This window comes from Typopeltis vanoorti, chromosome 15 (assembly GCF_054136105.1).
Source record: "Typopeltis vanoorti isolate ZY-2024b chromosome 15, IOZ_Tvanoo_1.0, whole genome shotgun sequence".
NCBI classification, from domain to species: Eukaryota; Metazoa; Arthropoda; class Arachnida; order Uropygi; family Thelyphonidae; genus Typopeltis; species Typopeltis vanoorti.
Genome location: NC_143563.1, coordinates 82,761,340 through 82,780,425, shown reverse-complemented (window position 1 = coordinate 82,780,425; position 19,086 = coordinate 82,761,340). Strand labels below are relative to the sequence as shown.

Below are 19,086 nucleotides of genomic sequence, written 5' to 3'. Positions count from 1 at the left end.
AGAGTGATCAGACAAGATTTTTTGCTCTGAGAATGGTGAGTGTGTAAAATGGATTTCCAGAATTAGTTTTGAGTGTCCTGACAGTGAATGAGTTTATGGAGAGGTAAGATAGTTATTGTGTGTATAAAAGTTAGTGTTAGTCTCCCGCGATGAGTCTTCTGACTCCATGGAAAAACTCTTATAATAATAATAATATAAAACTTTTAGATATTTCTAGAAATAGAGTTATCACTGTTACAAATATGCATCCGAGTTCATTCTGAGAGCAAACGTTCTTCATTATTTACTTAGATTATTTCCATGCTTTTTTATTAATACGAATAAAATTTCAGTCATATTAAAATCTTCTATTATTATTTCGTACCATTCTTTAATTGTATATCGTTTCTTAGATGGCGCCCAACAGTTGCTTACAAAAAAGTGAACGAAAGGTTGTATTATTAACGCGAAACTGCAATTGATGTTTAGTAGGAGCATTTGTTTTAGATAATTTATTTTAAAGTTCCTCGCCTAAGATGGGGTACGCAGCCCTTATGGTATTTAATTTTTCTGTAAGAAGATTTCTGCGAGTTATCACTTCGCTTCGTATATTCCCTTTAAGCATCCGTGGTATGTTTTGATTTAGTGACCTGCTGTAGTATTGTATTTACGTAGCAGTTCAGAATCTGTTTACCACGTGCGTAAACTTGCCGGTTTGTTATTATTATTATTATTATTTGACACCTCCAGGGAGTCCAAAGACTCATCGAGGGAGAGTGTGCCAACAGCATCGAACGATTGGTCCCCTTCCAACTACTAACCTTATCAGCTAACATTTAGTTGAAAAGATATTGTAAGATTATTCTCGCCCCAGATGGGGCTGGAATTCATACCTATCCAGTCAAGATGCATTGTTATAATAATAACAATAATTATTATCAACATATTTCCATGGAGTCATGAGACTCATCGTGGGAGGGCCCACTCTCATATGCACAGCTTATCGTACCTCGCCTTAAATGCATTCACTGTCCCTGCACTCGCCACACTCTCAATGCATTCCAATCACCCATCACTCTCCTTGCAAAAGAATGTATTTCTCCCCCCCCCCCTTTGCTCACACCCACCTTATACAGATTTCTGGACTAGCCTCTTGTTCTTAAAATAATTTAATAATTTTTACCAATTTTTTTTTTTTTTTGTTTAGTAGTAGCAGTAAAAGACAATTTTAAATTAATTATTAATATTAGTATTTTATTTATTTTTGCAAAAATTCGAAATAGATAATAAGTACTATTGTTTTCCCTTCAAGACTCATATTAGCAAATGACTTATTTTTCATATATTGCATTAAGTTTGTATACGAATTTTATTTATTTTTTCCATACTGCAAGTGAGAAAAAAAGTTGCTAAGGGTGTATTGTTTGTCATTATTTGTTTATGCTCTTGTGGCACAGTACTTGTCATTTTTTCAAAGCAGTAATGAAATAATGCATGCTGAGGTTCACTGACTTGGTGGGAGGGAGAGTCAAGGTTAGTTTATCAACTGCAAAAATCTATAGAATGCTGATGTGGACATTGCAGAAGACACCCTAAGGTGCCTTTGGAACCATTCAGTTCAGCTTTCTAGGCATGCTAACTGCAGTTAGTTGTCCTTAGCATACTGTAAGTAATCAGTACAACTGGCCATAAACATCTTTCCTTCATTGACTTAACTTGTTTTGTTAAAAATACCAAGCAATTTTAAACCTGGTTTTACTCCATTTCCCAAGTAAGCAAACAGATAAACAAGTCAAGTTTGCACCTGCAAGTGATGCAAGTCTAGCAGATCCTACAGGTAGTGCAAGACCAAGGCAACTCGTGGTAAAGGTGGCATAAGCTCTGATCACTAATCTTAATATTTACCCTTAATGCCAAAACACATCTCCAAGAAGGGGATGTATGATGTTTTGTATTAAAGGCACTTGTTTTGTTATTCATTCCATCATGCAGCATGAAAATGTATGGGGCATTGGTTTTGCAGTTTTTGCCTGCAGTGAACTAACCTTAATCATTTATTTATACATACATACACATATATATACACACACACACACACACACACACACACATATATATATATATATATATTTTTTTTTATTGAAGGCTCGATTCATAATTATTATTAACATGCATCATGGGTGATAATGGATTTCAATAACTTTAGTTTTTCCACTTTATGTACTTGAGAGAGAGAGATAATTACTTGAAACAACATGTGATGGAGGGGATTTACGATTGGTGCCTAATCAGAAAATTTGTTCATAATCAGCCTTTTCCAAAAAAGAGAGATAATAGTCGACCATAAACTACTGACAAATCATTCTCACCTCAGTTCTTTCCATGATTATGAGGAAAGTCACCAATAGCCAACTTCTCAACTACTTTAGAGGCCCACCAGTTAATCAGTGACTACTAGTGTGGATTCTGCAATTTAACATCCACAGCTGACCTCTTAGCTTACACCAACCATCACTGGACACATGCCATGGAAAGGTTTGGAGGAACTAGTGCTGTTGATCTTGACATTCCCAGAGCATGTAGAAGCTATAGTTGAAATGTGGTTGTGCCAAGAAAGATCAGAGGTGCAGGTCAGTTCAAGAAGAGAAATTCTATCGTGTTTGGATATCTCAACATTACTGAAGGTACGGGGGGAGGAATGCAAGCTCTTTCTTTTCAGAGATCAGACAAAACTGAGTTTTGGTGGCAATGAGGTTTACAAGGTTGTCCTTTGTTTTTGCTCCACGTGTGAGGAGATCTGAGTTCAGGTCCATGGTCATGGTAGATCTTCTACTTGAGGATTTTAATACTTGAGCACTACAAGGTTTGTGGAATGAAAAGGAGGAATGGAATATACTGTCATTGGCAATGCTATGGATAGGTTTTGTAGTCTGTGAAAGCAGGTCATTTGTATACAAGAGGAAGAGAGTGGGTGAAAGAACAGAATCATGAAGTATCCTGCATTCATGGGGAAGTCTGAGGAGAGTAAACCATCTACCATGACATATAGTGAGCGACTAGTAAGAAAGTTGGTGATCCAGTTGCAGAGTGAAGAAGGCAGACCATAAAATGACAATTTATTAAGTAGGCCCTTATGCCAAAGATCAGATGCCTTTGAAATGTTGAGAGCAACATGAGTTTCTCCAAATTTCTCTATGGCCAGAGGATCAGCTGTAGATCATGAGTAGCGGAATCCATAATGCTGGTCACTGATCACATGGTATGTCTCTAGGTGGTTCAAGAGTTGGTTGTTGGTGACCTTCTCCATAATTTGAGAGAGAACTGAAGTGAGAGCAACTGGATGGTAATTTGTTGGTTGACTTTTATCACCTTTCTTTGGGATAGTCTGGATGTGGACCTGTTTCCATGTTTTATGGTATGTGCCAATTGAATAGGATGGATTGAAGAGGCGATACAGAATAGGTGTTAGTTCTGGGACACAATTTTTAACATAATATGTGGGATACAATATATATATATATATATATATATATATATAACATTGTCATGCACCCTCTGTAGCTCATTTTGTATAGACAAAGCTCTTTGGTTGGAAAGATGTGGATTTGAATCCCATCTTGGATGTGAAGAACCTCTATCATGACTTTTCAACTAGAGGTGAATTAGGTGGTCTCATATGGTGGTTTCATGGTTTTTTCCTCCCTGAAACTCATTTTTTTGTCCAGCAAACTGGCCAGTAGAACACATTGGTTAGACTATAAATTATTATTATTATCGGAGACCTCCAGGGAGTCAAGGACTCATCGAGGGAGGCTGTAAATTACCCAACCCAGCTATCATACCTTCCTTTAAATTCATTTACACTAGATGCACTCACTACTCATAAGGGCAAATCATTCCACTCACTCACTGCTCTCTGGGAGAAAAACCTAGCTCTTAACCCTTTCTTGACTGAGAATGGATGCCCTCGTGTTCTCTCCCCGCCTTCCATATAATGAAAAATTTCATCATTTGAAATGCTATAACACACATTAAAGATGCCAAGAACTTTTATTCTTGGTTTAATCCTTTATTTATATTAAGGGACACTAAGGCAATTGTTGTGAAGTCATAAGCTTCTATATATAAGTAGCCCAGTCCTAAAGATACTTCATGTGCAAACTATGTTTGCTTACAATTGGATAAAGGATTAAACCAAGAATATAATTCTTGGCATCTTTAATTTATAGAACACATGCAATTTACAAAAGACAAATGAATACTTATAGGTATAAGGCTAACCATCTTATCCTTGAATTACAGTTACGAAATCCAAGGATACTTTCTTTGGGATAGCCTGGATGTGGACCTGTTTCCATGTTTTATGGTATGTGCCAATTGAATAGGATGGATTGAAGAGGCGATACAGAATAGGTGTTAGTTCTGGGGCACAATTTTTAACATAATATGTGGGATACAATATATATATATATATAACATTGTCATGCACCCTCTGTAGCTCATTTTATATAGACAAAGCTCTTTGGTTGGAAAGATGTGGATTTGAATCCCATCTTGGATGTGAAGAACCTTTATCACGACTTTTCAACTAGAGGTGAATTAGGTGGTCTCATATGGTGGTTTCATGGTTTTTTCCTCCCTGAAACTCATTTTTTTGTCCAGCAAATTGGCCAGTAGAACACATTGGTTAGACTATAAATTATTATTATTATCGGAGACCTCCATGCCATTCTGAGTAGTTCTTGTTTAAATCGACTGTCGGTATCACAGTGCTTGTGTTCAAATAACCCTTATTTTACTTAATAATGGCCTCAAAGTGCAAAAGTAGTGATGCTGGCAATTCGGATATGCAAAGAGAAGCTGTAAAGTTCTTCCTTTTAAGTGAAAAAAGGTGAAAGTTCTCGATTTCATAAAATAATTAATAAATAAATAAAAGAAAACGTATTGCTAATATTACATTCACATAACTTTTATTACAAGTAGATTGTTATAATTGTTCTATCTTATTATTAGTTATTGCTGTTAATCTCTTACTGTGCCTAATTTATAAATTAAACTTTATCGTGGGTAAGCATGTATAGGAAAAAACATAGTGTCTTTATAGGGGTTCAGTACTATCATCTATAATTTTTCCTCCCTTTAATTTAGAACAGTTTGAAGAAATCCCTGAATTTGCAGAAGCTATTGGAAATACAGATGAATTTAATCATCACAATTCATGTTTAACTAGTGAATCTTTTCTTGAGTCTCTTAAAGATGGCATTTTGTGGGCTGCTCCCAAAAGAAGGCGATCAGTAGAACGGCGATTATTGCGAAAGCTTGCACCAAATAAGCTGTTGAAGCCATTAAGGAATATATTGATCTGTGATGTATGTGGACACCATCATTTAGCTCATTCAGTTTGTGGTAAGCCATTCTTAGAACAAATAAAATTTAATTTGTTTCTAGTGAATCATTAATATTTATATAATAATTAATATTTAAATAGTTATTTAGGGATAATTTCTTTGTGTTGCCTTTTAAAGATTTTGTTATCAAAATTAAATAAAAGGTGGGAAAATTTTAGATGTAAAATAAATTTTTCATGTTATCTTTTTATAGTATTGACTCACAGCACCACATAAGAACAAAAAGAAATACGATAGTAATTATTATGCTGCTGATATATTTCACTGGATTTCAAACCATAATCTTCAGAAGAAAAAAAAAATCAGATATAAGGCTCTATGATAAAACAATACTGTAATGAAAAAAATAACTCTCTTTTCATGGTGCTCTCTAATGCTGGACATATGGTAGTCTGAAGTTGGTCTTAAAATGACTTAGCTGTTACTCATGTTATCTTTTTGACATTTTATGACTACAATCAAGGATAAATTAACATTCTCTGTCTGTTTACTAAGTGCTTTGCTGTTGATATGTGCTGTTTGTCCAGGCTGGTTCAGCTGAAATAGAATGTACGAATACAGAAGACTTTACATCAAATACCTATAAATTGACATATCTAGCTTCTCATTATTAAATAAATTATTAATTTATTTTAAATGATGTATATCATCAGATTGCATGCTAATATCAAATTCGGAGAAATGTCACAATTAAAAATTTCACTGATATTATATGATGTATAGATCATCTTGTAATATATTTTTAAAAAGGTATTCATTAGTTCTTTTGGCATAAGTTGATAGTGCATGGGAAGTTGTAAAGAAGTGTTTGAGGAAAATAATAGCACACTTTCATACCTAGAGTCAAAAGAATAAATCACGTGGCAGATAAATGGACGAATATCATCATTAAGCTGGAAATCTGGAGCTGCAAAAAAAAAGAAAAAAAAATGTGGAGGCAATTCAAGGAGAAAGGTGACCAGCAGCAACATGAGCAGTACAAAGCATAGGCCAGAAGGATAACCAGTGTGTAAGAAAGGCAAAAACAGAGTATGAAAGGAAATTAGCAGTGCAGACCAAAGATAATTCCAAACAGTTCTTTCAATACTCTGCAAGTAAAATGAAGAATGTTTCTGGCGGAATGATTTTAATGAATGCTGATGGTAGAGAGGTAACTGAATCAGGAAAAATAGTAGAATTACCAAGTGAAGACTTTTGTAAGAGTATATCATCCAGGTGGAGTAACTAGAGAGACAAAGGATTATATAGAAACTGAGGTAAATAACTGGAAGTGCATAGAATTTTACTGAACCTTGATGTGAATACAGCTATGGAATTAGATGGTATACCAGCTTGAGTTTTACAAGAAGTTGCTGGGGAATTGGCAGTGCCTTTGACCACATTTATTCTAAGTTTTGACTCTGAGTAAGTCCCAAGGGTGTGGAAAGAGGAGAAAATAGTTCCATTGCATAAAGGAGGCTCCAAGACTGATGTAGCAAATTACCAACCAATCAGCATGCCAGGGGTCATTGTCAAAGTATCGGAAAAGTTGTTCAACAGCAAAATACAGGAATGGACAGACAGAAAATAGGATACTATAATGGGGAAGCATCATGGTTTTGCGAAGAATAGGTTGTACCTCAGTAATAACTTGCTCATGTATTATAATACAGTTACAGCTGAGTTGAATAAAGGTAATGGGTTTACAGTGATAATGCTGGATTTTGCAGAAGCTTTTGACAGGATACCACATGAAATTCTAAAAGATGGTGAAGTGAATAATAAAGCGATTGATTGAGAGTTATCAAAAAGTAGTTTATTAAGGAGTACAGTCCAACAAAAGACCTGTAATTGGTGGCATACCACAGGGAGCTGTTCTGGGCTGCTACTGTTTTATTTGTACATTAACAATATTGGAAAGGATATGAGAGGAACTATTCAGTTGTTTGCTGATAATGTAAAATTTGGTAGAGCAAGAGTTAATACAGATGATGATAAAATTTTGTAGGATGATTTCGATAGACTGGCAGTCTGAGCAAAACAGAATGGATGTCAGTTTAATATCTCAAAATATAAGGTTGTGCATTTTGAAGCAAAAAGATTACCAGCTGTGTACCACTCATGGAACTGTACTTTAGAAAATTGATGAAGCCAGGGATTTGGGGGGTGTTAGTGGATAGGGAGTTAAAGTTTAAAGGGCATATTGCAAAAGTGGCTGAAGCATCTCATTTGATTACTTGATTACTGAAGAATACTATGATGAGCAGAGACAAGCAAGTTATTATACTTCTTTATAGAGCCTTGGTAATATCCCATCTGGACTACAGCGCACTGATTTAGTCACCTGGGTTTCTTGGCATTGAGGAGGAGGATGTGGAGAGGATCTGGAGGCAAGTGAACAACATCGCAGCAGGTCTGTGGAATGAACTTTATGATGACAGGTTGAAGATTTGTGGGTTACAGAAATTGGTTGACAGGTGGAAAAGGGATGATAAATTGAAACATACAAATTATTGAAGGGTTTTTACAAGATTAATACAGAGGAAATTTTTCATTACAGGTCTAGATGGGGGAACTATGGCTATCCTTGGAAACTGAGCAAGAGTGTAGTTAGCAGGGGTGTAAGGACTAGATTTTTTGCTTATAGAGTTGTGAATGAGTGGAATAGGTTTCCAGAGTCTGTTGTGGTTGCCATGACTGTGAATGAGTTCAAAGCAAAGTATGATAGATACTGATTTGCAAATGTTGGATAGTGTTTGACATGATGTTTAGTGCCTTCCTCGATGAGTCTAAAGACTCCATGGAGTAGCCCATAATGATAATATTAATGTTAATAGTGTGTTCTGTAAATGCAACTCTGACTGAGACTTGCCTTTTAATGCATGACTCCTTTTGAAAGTGGCTTTTTTGTTTTGTTGAACACATCTCTGAAGATGTCATTGTAATAATTAGCAAAATTTAAGAACCAGAAAAAATCATTTCTATTCTTTTAATTGATTATTCGCATTTTTAGTAAGAAGAAAACGATTTATTCAGGCACTAAGGATCAGAAAAAGGTATAAGTTGATATAGTATTCAACAGAAACCTTAAGTATAAACTTTATGCGATTCAATTTCAAGTAAAGCAATCTATAAAATGAGACTTATTTGTAGACAGTGAGACTTATTTGTGCCTAATGTTACCATGAATGATTTTAGTAAGAGTACGAGTTTTAGTAAGTAGAGGACTTTTTTTTTTTTTTGAGTTATTAGAAAGCAAGTATCAAGGAAAAACTAGTTCATGTTGGAGATAGACATGAATTTGAGACAAATTTTGTAAAATTAGAAAAAGATGTGCATGAATTCATGTGATAAGATTTTACTTTCTGTGTATACAGAAAGTGAAATTCTAATGACCATGTTATTGTTGACAGTAATAGCTTCACCTTGGTTCAAGATATAATAGTATTAGGGAATTTGAAATAAGAAATGACCATCCAAGTATTGAGCAGGATGGGTTCCAATGAAAAGAACAAATTGTGCACTGAAGTTTAGAAATGAATCAGTCAGAAGACTGATGTGCATGAATTCATGTGGTAAGATTTTACTTTCTGTGTATACAGAAAGTGAAATTCTAATGACCATGTTATTGTTGACAGTAATAGCTTCACCTTGGTTCAAGATATAATAGTATTAGGGAATTTGAAATAAGAAATGACCATCCAAGTATTGAGCAGGTTGGGTTCCAATGAAAAGAACAAATTGTGCACTGAAGTTTAGAAATGAATCAGTCAGAAGACTCTTGGATGTCGTTCGACTGCTTTGCTCAAAATTTCTCTGCTATATTATTTTGTTGCATTCCTTTGCTGTCTTCATTGCTCTCTAAACTCTGATAACTGCTCTGACCTCATTTGATTATTTATCTCCAAAGTCTGATTTTCTGCAGTTGAACTACCTCATTGCTTTGATATTTATTATTATTATTATTCAGGCCTCCATGGAGTCAAAGACTCATCGTGGGAGGTCCTTCCTAAGAAACACAAAGTCTATCAAGACTCATCAAGGGGAGGTCCCCCTCCCCTAAGAAACACAAAGCCTATCATACCACTCCTTAAACTCATTGACTGTTCTCGCTCCCACCACTCCATCAGGCAATGCATTCCATGGTTCAACCACCCTCCATGCAAAGAAACCACTCCTCACCCTCTTGCTCACAGTTTCCTTTCGTAACTTTCAGGGATGGCTTCTTGTCATCACTCCTTCCCGCTGTTCAACCAAGCAAAAGAACTCCCCACTGTCAACCCTGTAACCACCTCTCAACAGTTTAAAAGTCTCAATCATATCACCTCTCCTTCTTCTATCCACCAAACTGTGCAGTCCACATTCCCTCAGCCGATCCTCATAACTATCATTGTACAGTCCTGAAACCATCTTTGTTATCTGCCTTTGTACCCTTTCCACAGTTAATTTATCCCCTTCAAATCCTGGGGACCAAATCTGAGAACAATAGTCCAAGTGTGGTCTGATCAGGGTCTTATACAACTCAATGATAACTGATTAATCTCTGCAGGTCAGCATCCTTCTCATTATTGCAGCAATCCTCTGTGTTATCTTTACCAGCTTTGCAATATGTCCCCTAAATTTCAGGTTTCTATCAATCATCAACCCCAGATCTCTTGTCTCCCCTACTTCCTCCTCCCATAGAGTATGCAGTGTCCCATCGATGTTTCCCAAACCTCAAGACCTTACATTTTGCTGCATTAAACCGACACCCCCATTCATTTGCCCATCTATCTAGCTTATTCAAATCCTCTTGCAGGGCTGCCGCATCTGCACTGTTACTAATAATCCTTCCCAGCTTCGCATCATCCACACATTTAGAGTGCAGAAATGTTTGGGCATTCATTGTCATCATCCAATGACAATGAATGCCCAAATTATCCTGTACATCCCCTGAGGGTACATACAGGATAATTATGATAGTACAATGTGAAAAAGTTACACCATTACTAACTTGCAATCCATTTTCTTCCAAAGTAATCTGTTAGCTGCTAAGAATCCAACATTATCAGATCTTATATTTCTGTGTTTTAAGGCATTTTTTTTCTGCATCAATCCATCTACCTCTGGGTCTTTTTCCTGCCAACCTGGTCAAAAACACTTGTTTTGCTAATCTTTCTTCTCTCATTCTGTTTAAGTGACAATACCACCTGAGATTAGTTTTACTAACACATTCCTGAATGCTAACAATGACAAGTTCTTTCCTGATAATCCTCATTTTTAATGTGATACAGCCATTAATGCAATCTGTACACTTCACTAATCTTTCTTAGAACTCTCATATCAGAGGTCTCAAGTCTTTGATCAAGGGTTTTATTTCTAATCCAGCTCTTAGATCCAATGTTAAAACTAGTCTAAACACTGTCTTGTATAGCACTAATTTAGTGATTTGATTAATTTCTTTCTTATTCCATATAAAGTTATTCAGCCAACTGCCTACCATACTAGCTTTACTACTGCTGTTGTCTATTTCAATATTTAATTTATTATCTTGACTGAAAATTGTGCCTAAGTAGCTGAAATATTTCAATTGTTCTATAAGTTCTTTCAGTATACATGTGATGTTTTATTATCAGTTGATATTTTCAATGTTTCAGCTTACTTTCATCATCTTTGTTATTTTATTGCTGATTTTCATACCAAATTTTTTACAAATTTATTTTTAAACAACAGTTATTCAATTTAATCAGAGAATTAAATTGAATAACTAGACTTCTACTGGATTTATTCAGAAGTATAACATTACCTGCATAAAGTAAAGAGCCATGATTAACATCACAAATTTTTTATATCCGATTTATATCACTTTCCTTCATAATGTGATCCATATAGATAATGAATAACAGTGGAGATAATGTGCATACTTGTTGCACACCTGATTTAACATCAAACCATCTTCCTGTACCTTCTTCAATTCTAATGGCTGACTTACAGCTTAAATAGAGACTATATATTGCTTGATATAATGTTCTATTTACACCGTATAACTGTAGCATTTTGAAGAGCTTTCCTCTTGGCACACCTTGCCGTTTTCAGATTAAGAAAACTTAAATACATATCCTTGTTATATTCCCAAGATTTCTCAACTGGTTTATCTTAAATTGAAAATCTGATCTTTTCACAACCTCTATTTGGTCTAAATCCTGCTTGTTCTTCACCAAGCTTTACTTCCACAATTTTTCTTAGCTGTTTCTCAAGTATACTTGCATAAATCTTACCAGGAAAACTTAGTAAGGAAATATTTGTGTAATTTTCATATTCAGTATTCAGTTTTATTTGCCTTTTTATGGATCATTACTATGAGAGCTCTGCTCCAATCATCCAGAATTCCGACCCTATGACCAGGCCTTCTGAATTATGCGATGCAGCCACTGTAAAACTTTTATACCTCTATATTTGAGTATTTCTGGCTGAATTTCATCTACTCCAGCTGCCTTTCCACATTTAGGTTTTTTTGATGGTGTTTTCTATCACTGTGTTGATACTTGTTTCATTTAGCAATCTTTTTAAAGTAATTACTTCAAACATCTATAATAACTTTATCTTCAGTTTTCATGTCTCCATTATCTTATCTAATTCCATTTACAGTACTCTTTAATCCGTTTCTAAGCTTTTTCAATAGGCTCGAGAATATTTTGCCAACCTTTCCTGATATTAATTTTTCTGTTCTTACCAAAGTATTCCCATGATTTGTTTACACAGTGTTTTCTTTTTTACATTTTTCTCTATATTCTCTAAGAGAACAAGCTGACTTGCTTTCCAAGAACTTTTCATATGCTTTCTTCTTTTTCTTGACTGCCTTTTTTTTTCTGAGTCCATCATGGAGTTATGATTTTTTTTTATCCTTACAGACAACCTCACCACATGCCTCTTTGGCTGAATCAATTAATGCTTTCATCATTTTTGCCATTCTCCAAGGTTCGGTTCTTGTTTTCAAACTCTCATTTTTTTCTTGAATGATGTTCGTGTATTTGAGACTACAGTTCACCTCTGAAAGCTGCTCTACTTTGATTCACTTTAAAACTTTCTTACACACTCTTCTTTTCAATATGAAATTCAGTTTTATTCTACTCAAAACTAAATGGTGATCATTTCCAGTTTCAAATTCTCTGCATATTCTGTGTCCTGAACCAGTGGGAAAACATAGGGGTCAGACTAGTCAAAATGTAGTAAAACTATCTTATTTCTTGCATTGTCTTTCCATGTGAGTTTGTGTATGTTTTTATGTTTGAACATGATTATAGTAATAAATAGTCCATTACCATAACAAAAATCGAGTAGGTGCTTCACATTATTCATTTAAACTAGACATCTCAGACTTGTGAAGTAGAATATAATCTTCATGTTCCTAATGGCAATTTGCAATTATATAGAAAAACAACACATACTGAAAAACACATTAATGTTGCATCACATCATTATTATTCTTGTCAGAAATATGGTGTAATTAAAACTTTGGTTCACTGTGCACACGAACTTTGTTCTCCTTTAAGAACTGCTCTTTGTGTGAGCAACTTTCATTTCTAATGGATATAATACCAAAATAATCGATGAAATTATTAACAATTATGGTCATCATCCATATCTTCTTCTTGAAGTTTCTAGAATTATCATTCCAAGTGTAAAGGGAGTGTCAGTGAGAAAATGCAAGGCTTCTTTGTCAAATTAACTTAGAGCTGTCTTTCTACCCAGTTCAAAAGTTAAATTCTTTTTTTTAGACTCCAAAAGATAACTATCTTTTTCTTTCTCACAGTTTACCAAATCCTTTATTCATGCAGCCTTTGTTATTATGAGCAGCTAGGTCATTCAGCCCAAATCAGTCTTGAACATCAAGTTATATTCTACTTTGAGTCTGAGAAGTCTGGTTTAGCCAAATATGCCTTATTTTCTAGAAATAGAATTCACTGGAATAAAACTAGTTTTATACAGAAGTTATTTTTTACTTGAAAGATTATACAAAGAAAGTTGCGAAGCCCACATCCCCAGACTGAAATTAAACAAGAACTACTATCTTAAACTTTCACAATTTTGGGAGGTCGTCATAAGGTACACTTCTCATTCCGTATTTCACGAATTAATACTTATTTATTTGGATTCTAATATTTGTAGATGGAGCTATCTGCTGCAGTGAAACAGTATATATTATCACTTGCTTACATGTTCTAATTTGTGCATCTCTTTTCATCTGTATGCAATACAGTTGCTAGGAAATGTAGCCAAAAATTCTGCAAGCATTAAATATTATATTAATTTTTCAATATGTAAGTGTTTTTCTATTATTGAATTTTTTCATTAAGAATTATTGTATATATTCTGGCATACAAGGCAACTAGGCATATGAGATGTTCTTTAAAATCTCTTTTCAAAATGTTTATTTTATGCTAAACTTGCTGTATAAGATGACCACAAATTTTATACTGACAGGTTCTCAGGTTCCAATGTATGGTCCATATTGCTATACCTACATTAATGTAATGTAGGCATAGCAGTCATCTCGGGTTTTTCTTTACTGTAATTTATGAACCATGTCTTCAAGATGATCAGTAAAATTTTTTGTTACATTTATATATCAGTCTTTGATTTCATATAATTTATATAATTCATTTCATTAAGATTTAAATAAAAAACTAATATGCTTGACCTGCTGAATACATTTATTAAATACAAATATTTATTTACAAAATATATTAACATGCTAATATAATCAGTATATTAGCATGCTAAAGCTTATTAGACCATAGTACGTGCGTCTAACATAACACCATTACATAATATACATTGCTGCAGGAGCTAGATGATCGCTTCATGTTTACCATTGCTGAATTCAAAGGTTCAGATTTTATATACAGAGTATAAGAAAACACCTGGTTTTGGCAACTTTTTTAAACTTCTGTTAATTATTAAAGGTTGTTTTGTTGTACTGACTAATCTTATTATTGATTAAGCCATTTAATATTTTCCCCCAATTTACAAGTTCTTTCCCCAGGCCTATGTATTGGTGTTTCACTATGCTACTTATATGGAAATTAAGTTTTCTTTCTGTATATTTTATTAATAATATATATATAAACAACATATAATATAAAAATGTATATTAAAATAATAGTGATTCTTTTACTAACTCACATTCAAAATCTTAAAACATGGGTGTTCTGGCATTAAATACAAAATACCTGCAAAGGCAGAAATTAATATATCTTAGTCAGAGACTTAGTTATAACAGAGACCTTAGCAAATCTTGCTCTGGAAAATCGAGACACAAGTTTTTGATTAATCCTTAAGTTCACTGAAGAAAACAGCAGCAACAAATTTTCTTGCACACAGTCACACAAGAAAATGATTACTCATATCTGTGTACTCAACATATACCTTACTTCAAGCATATTCAGTTGCAACTTAAAACAAGTACTAAAAACATTAACAGTTTACTTCATAAAACTCAACTATTCAGTACTGAAGCAGAAAAACAACTATATGGAATGTTCCAGCATTTTTACTTGACAACTGTCAGTTTCACAGAGAATAGCTTTCCATCTAATCTGCACTCAAAAAAAACCAAAAATTACAACAGTGAAGATATATGAACTTCTCAATAGGAACTTGAACATATATGGAATCCACAGAATATTACTATTCATTCCTTACATTTTTCTTTATTTCTTAAAAGAGATTCATTTCCAACCCTCTCTTTTTTGACTTCTGTCCTTTCCAATTTTTTTATATCTCTCTCTCTGTATAAAAAGATCTCTCTCTCTCTCTCATGTCCATCAGCTATTTATTTTATATCACAGTCAAGCATAGGCTACATTCTCTGACCAAGGCATGACCGTGCTGTAGATGACCAGCATTTTGTAGATATAATGAACAAAAAGAATGAATAAATAAAAAATACAGTTAATAAAATGTTGGCGCAAGAAGAATACTTCATTTCCATATGCAGTCTCGCTATAAATACTGTTATAGCTTCTGCATGCTGCCCACAGAATTGCATGAGTCCAGTTCTGTTAGTGACACTGTGGGCAGCCAACATTCATGTTGGCTGCCCACTGTATCAGTAGAGAGAGAGAGAGAGAGAGAGCTGTATGGGTTAATGTGCAGCAGGGAGATTATGAGAACTGTGAAGCTGTAATAGCATTTTACAAGGTTGGAATGCAGCCACCTGCTATTTTCAGAATGGTGAAAACACTCAGGTCAGTAGGATGTTTGTGTATCAAACTATTAACCATTATAGTGATATAGAAGACATATCTGCATTAGGATGCAACAGTTTGTGAGGGCTGTGAAGGCTCCACTGTAATCCTTTGAGAATGCAGAAAGTAATGTTACGAGAGATGAAAGTTTTGAAGAGAACAATGTCGCATTTACTAACTGATGACTTTGGGGTGAGAGCATATCATCATTCTGCTGGACACTTCTTAACACTACAACTTATGTGGCAGAGGGTGATAAAATCAAAGGCACCTCTCTGGCAGTATGTGAAAACAGACACAGTGATAACCTCTTCACAGATGAGAAGATTTTTTGATCGATAAAACAATTGAGTATGTGTCCCGAATGGTCGCACAGCATGGTGCCATAGCACCCAGGATTCAGAGATGTCGTCACTGTGTCAGTGATGGTTTTTTTTTGGGGGGGGGGGATATCCAAGCATTTCTGTGAGAAAGAGGTCGAAACCTCTGCCAAAGTGTATCAAGACACCATGCTGGAACCTGTGGTACCTTTGGTTCACAGTGGACCTTCCAACAGGACCCAGTTCCAGCACATAAGGTGAGGATCACGCAACAGTAATTAGAGGCGAATGTATCCAATTACATATTGTCATCTGATTGGCTGTCTGGAAGTCCTGATTTGAATCCATTGGACTTCAAATTCAGGTTGGCGTATCAGAGTGTAGCCTGTAAGAAATGATATACTGCCATCGCCAGCCTATAGGTGAATTTGGGGCAAGCATCAGCAGCATTTCTGTTGGATGGTGTGGGTGCCTCTATTGATATGTGACTTCACAGACTTTGGATGTGTAAAGGCAAAAGTGGGACATTTTGAACATTGAGTGCTGCTGTATGCATACCAACCAAAGTTATACATGTGGTTTGTATGTGCTGAAAGTTGTAAATGATTTACTGATAGATTAAAGGTTTATGCACTGTTTAATTTGTAACAGTATTTATGGCTAGACTAGGTACAAACAAGAACATAGTTTTCTTGCTAATAAATCTAATTGGAGATATTATTAGTGTTTTTCATCTGCTGAATTTTTTTGCCAAATGATGATTCCAGTCATCTCTGATTATTTAAACTTAACAAAAAAAGAGTTCAATAAGGAAGAACTCTTTCTGCACATTTCCATGAATCTGTGTTAAAATTTTGTAGTAAGAAAATTTGATAAAAGCTTTTGGATTTCATTTTTGGGTAAATCTGGTAGCTAATAATTCTAAGTAAGGGATGTACTTCATCTGGTGTGAGACCACTATCCTGCTTATTGGAGGCCTGAAGTGGTGTGAAAAGCTTCCTGTTTGGTCTTCAGAACAGGGGTTTCCCAGACTGTGTAAAAAAAGAAATTTTAAAAATATAAAATTAATAAATAAGAAATAATCCTTAGTCCATCCTCAGTTCTTGTAAAACTATAGCATACCGTAGTTTTCCTTGTATAAAACGATACTTTTTTCTGAAATTTTTAGACCCAAAATTGGGGGTTGTCTTATACACGGGAGGTAACCGGTTGAGAGACCTGCAGTTGGCGTGGCGAAACTGCCAGTACCTTGTCTCTGTGAACAGGCTTCTGCCAATCACTAGCCTTTGCCAACTCTGTCGATTGACATCATTAACAACTGATTCTGAATAAACCATTCAGAACTCTGAAAGCATTCATACATCTGCAACTTGTTGGTGGGGTAAGTTAATGCATTAACAATATTTAGAGCGCTAGCCCATAAAAATGTCCAAAAATAAAAAACGATTGTCATATTCTTGAAAATTCAAGTTAAAAGTCATCAATTATGCAAAAGAACATGGAAAAGCTTTAGAGAGAGAGAGACAGTTTGGACCTCCTCCCACTGAGTGTATGATTAGACAGTGGAGAAAACAGGAAGAACAATTACTCAAGATGCCAAAAAAAGAAGAGGGCCTTAAGAGGAAAACCAGCAAAATGGCCAAACTTGGAGCAGAGGCTTAAGACTTGGATTATAGAGCAGTGCCAAAGTGGGATATGTGTATTGATTTCACAGGAAAGGCAAAATGGTGCTTCAACTTCATGAGAAGAGAAGAGTTGGTCATGAGAACATGAACCAAGTTAGCCCAGAAATGTATCTTAAATGCATCCCTAAAAATGCATCCTAGTATGTATCTTAAAAAATTACCTAATTACAAAATATACTTTGAATATTTAAAAAAATATCAAACGTGTTCTGTTTTATGTTTAAAATATTGATTTCTTAATTTTGGGTTCGAAAAAGTAGGGTTCGTCTTATATGTGGGACGTCTTATACATGGGAAAATATGGTAATTGTGCTATAGTTTTATGAGAACCTTTCATAGGTGGGAGCCACATTAAAAAAAATCACCTTTTGAAATCTAAATGGTTATAACTTCATGACTATTTATATTTACATCTTAAGTGAAACTTGAAATTCCACACGCAGTGAGTTACATGATATCCAACTTCCTAATCTTTCCATGCTATGACCTAATATTTGAAAATCAGTTATTTGGAGTTTTATGTATCGTACAAATATTGATCCTTGACCTAACATCTAATTATTCTGAACAGCTGATCACCCTACAAAACTAAGGGGATTGAATGTTGTATAAATCATTGTATTAATATAAAGAGTTTACTTATGATGTTTGATATGGATTATTAATAGCAATTCAAATGTATGAGGGATATTTCCTCCCATAGGACATTGTTATGAAAAAGTAAAGTACGAGACTGAAGAAATTCAAAAAGCTATTTTAGATGAATTTAAACAACATGCTGTAGAACATGATGTAGCTGTCACTTACAGAAATGATCCACCTTTGTTTTCTTCAAATGGAAAAAGAATTGTGGAACTGCAGCGAGAGAGACCACCTTGGTTTACTAAAAATTTGTTAGTTAAAGAAAACAGAACTGTTCCTGAAACAGATGTAAGTAAATTAGAACCTCTTGTAAAAGATAAAAAATAAAGTTTAGTGAATGTGATTTATGTCTGATCTGAATAAAATGTCTTTTTCCTTGTAACAAAATTAAGAATGAGACATTCGGTACACCTTTATTTATTATATTTTATGGATTACTTTCTCAAAAGTAGGATGCACTGATATGGTTGGTTGGTTTATTCTTTATTGGCATAAGAACAGCAAAGGTTATTCTGCACCATAGTAAAGATTACAGCAATACATAAATAGTCAAAAACAAACTAGTAAACTATATATATGTACAAAAACGATGCAGTATGTACATAGCAGTGCAGCAGCAGTGTACCAAGCAATGCAGTGTATACATATAAATAAAATTACAGCAAAGATTACAACAGTACACAAATAGTCAAAGAGAAATTAGAATTTAGGAACAAATTAAGTTTAGCAATGTAGTATCTACATATAAACAAAATTACAGCAAAGCTACAGCAACAAACAAGGGCAAAGGCTACAGCAATACATAAATAGACAAAAATAATATGTATATACAAAAATGAAGTTA

At 34.5% G+C, this 19,086-nt stretch overlaps 1 protein-coding gene across 1 annotated transcript; it reads left to right on the top strand.

Moving 5' to 3' along the window:
* The first annotated feature begins 413 nt into the window (after positions 1 to 413).
* On the top strand, positions 414 to 18,589 carry mRpL32 (mitochondrial ribosomal protein L32). Its single transcript, XM_090405453.1, has 3 exons — positions 414 to 609; positions 5,128 to 5,385; positions 18,304 to 18,589. Exons 1-3 carry the CDS (start codon positions 516 to 518, stop codon positions 18,567 to 18,569), a joined length of 618 nt encoding a protein of 205 aa, XP_090261579.1. The 5' UTR covers positions 414 to 515; the 3' UTR covers positions 18,570 to 18,589.
* The last annotated feature ends 497 nt before the right edge of the window (positions 18,590 to 19,086 follow it).

Excerpts from the sequence above, each read along its gene's own strand:
- mRpL32 (XM_090405453.1), top strand. The coding sequence starts at position 516 with ATGGGGTACGCAGCCCTTATGGTATTTAATTTTTCTGTAAGAAGATTT. Across the intron at positions 610-5,127 it reads ATTCCCTTTAAGCATCCGTG|AACAGTTTGAAGAAATCCCT; the intron begins GTATGTTTTGAT and ends CCTTTAATTTAG. Across the intron at positions 5,386-18,303 it reads TTTAGCTCATTCAGTTTGTG|GACATTGTTATGAAAAAGTA; the intron begins GTAAGCCATTCT and ends TTCCTCCCATAG.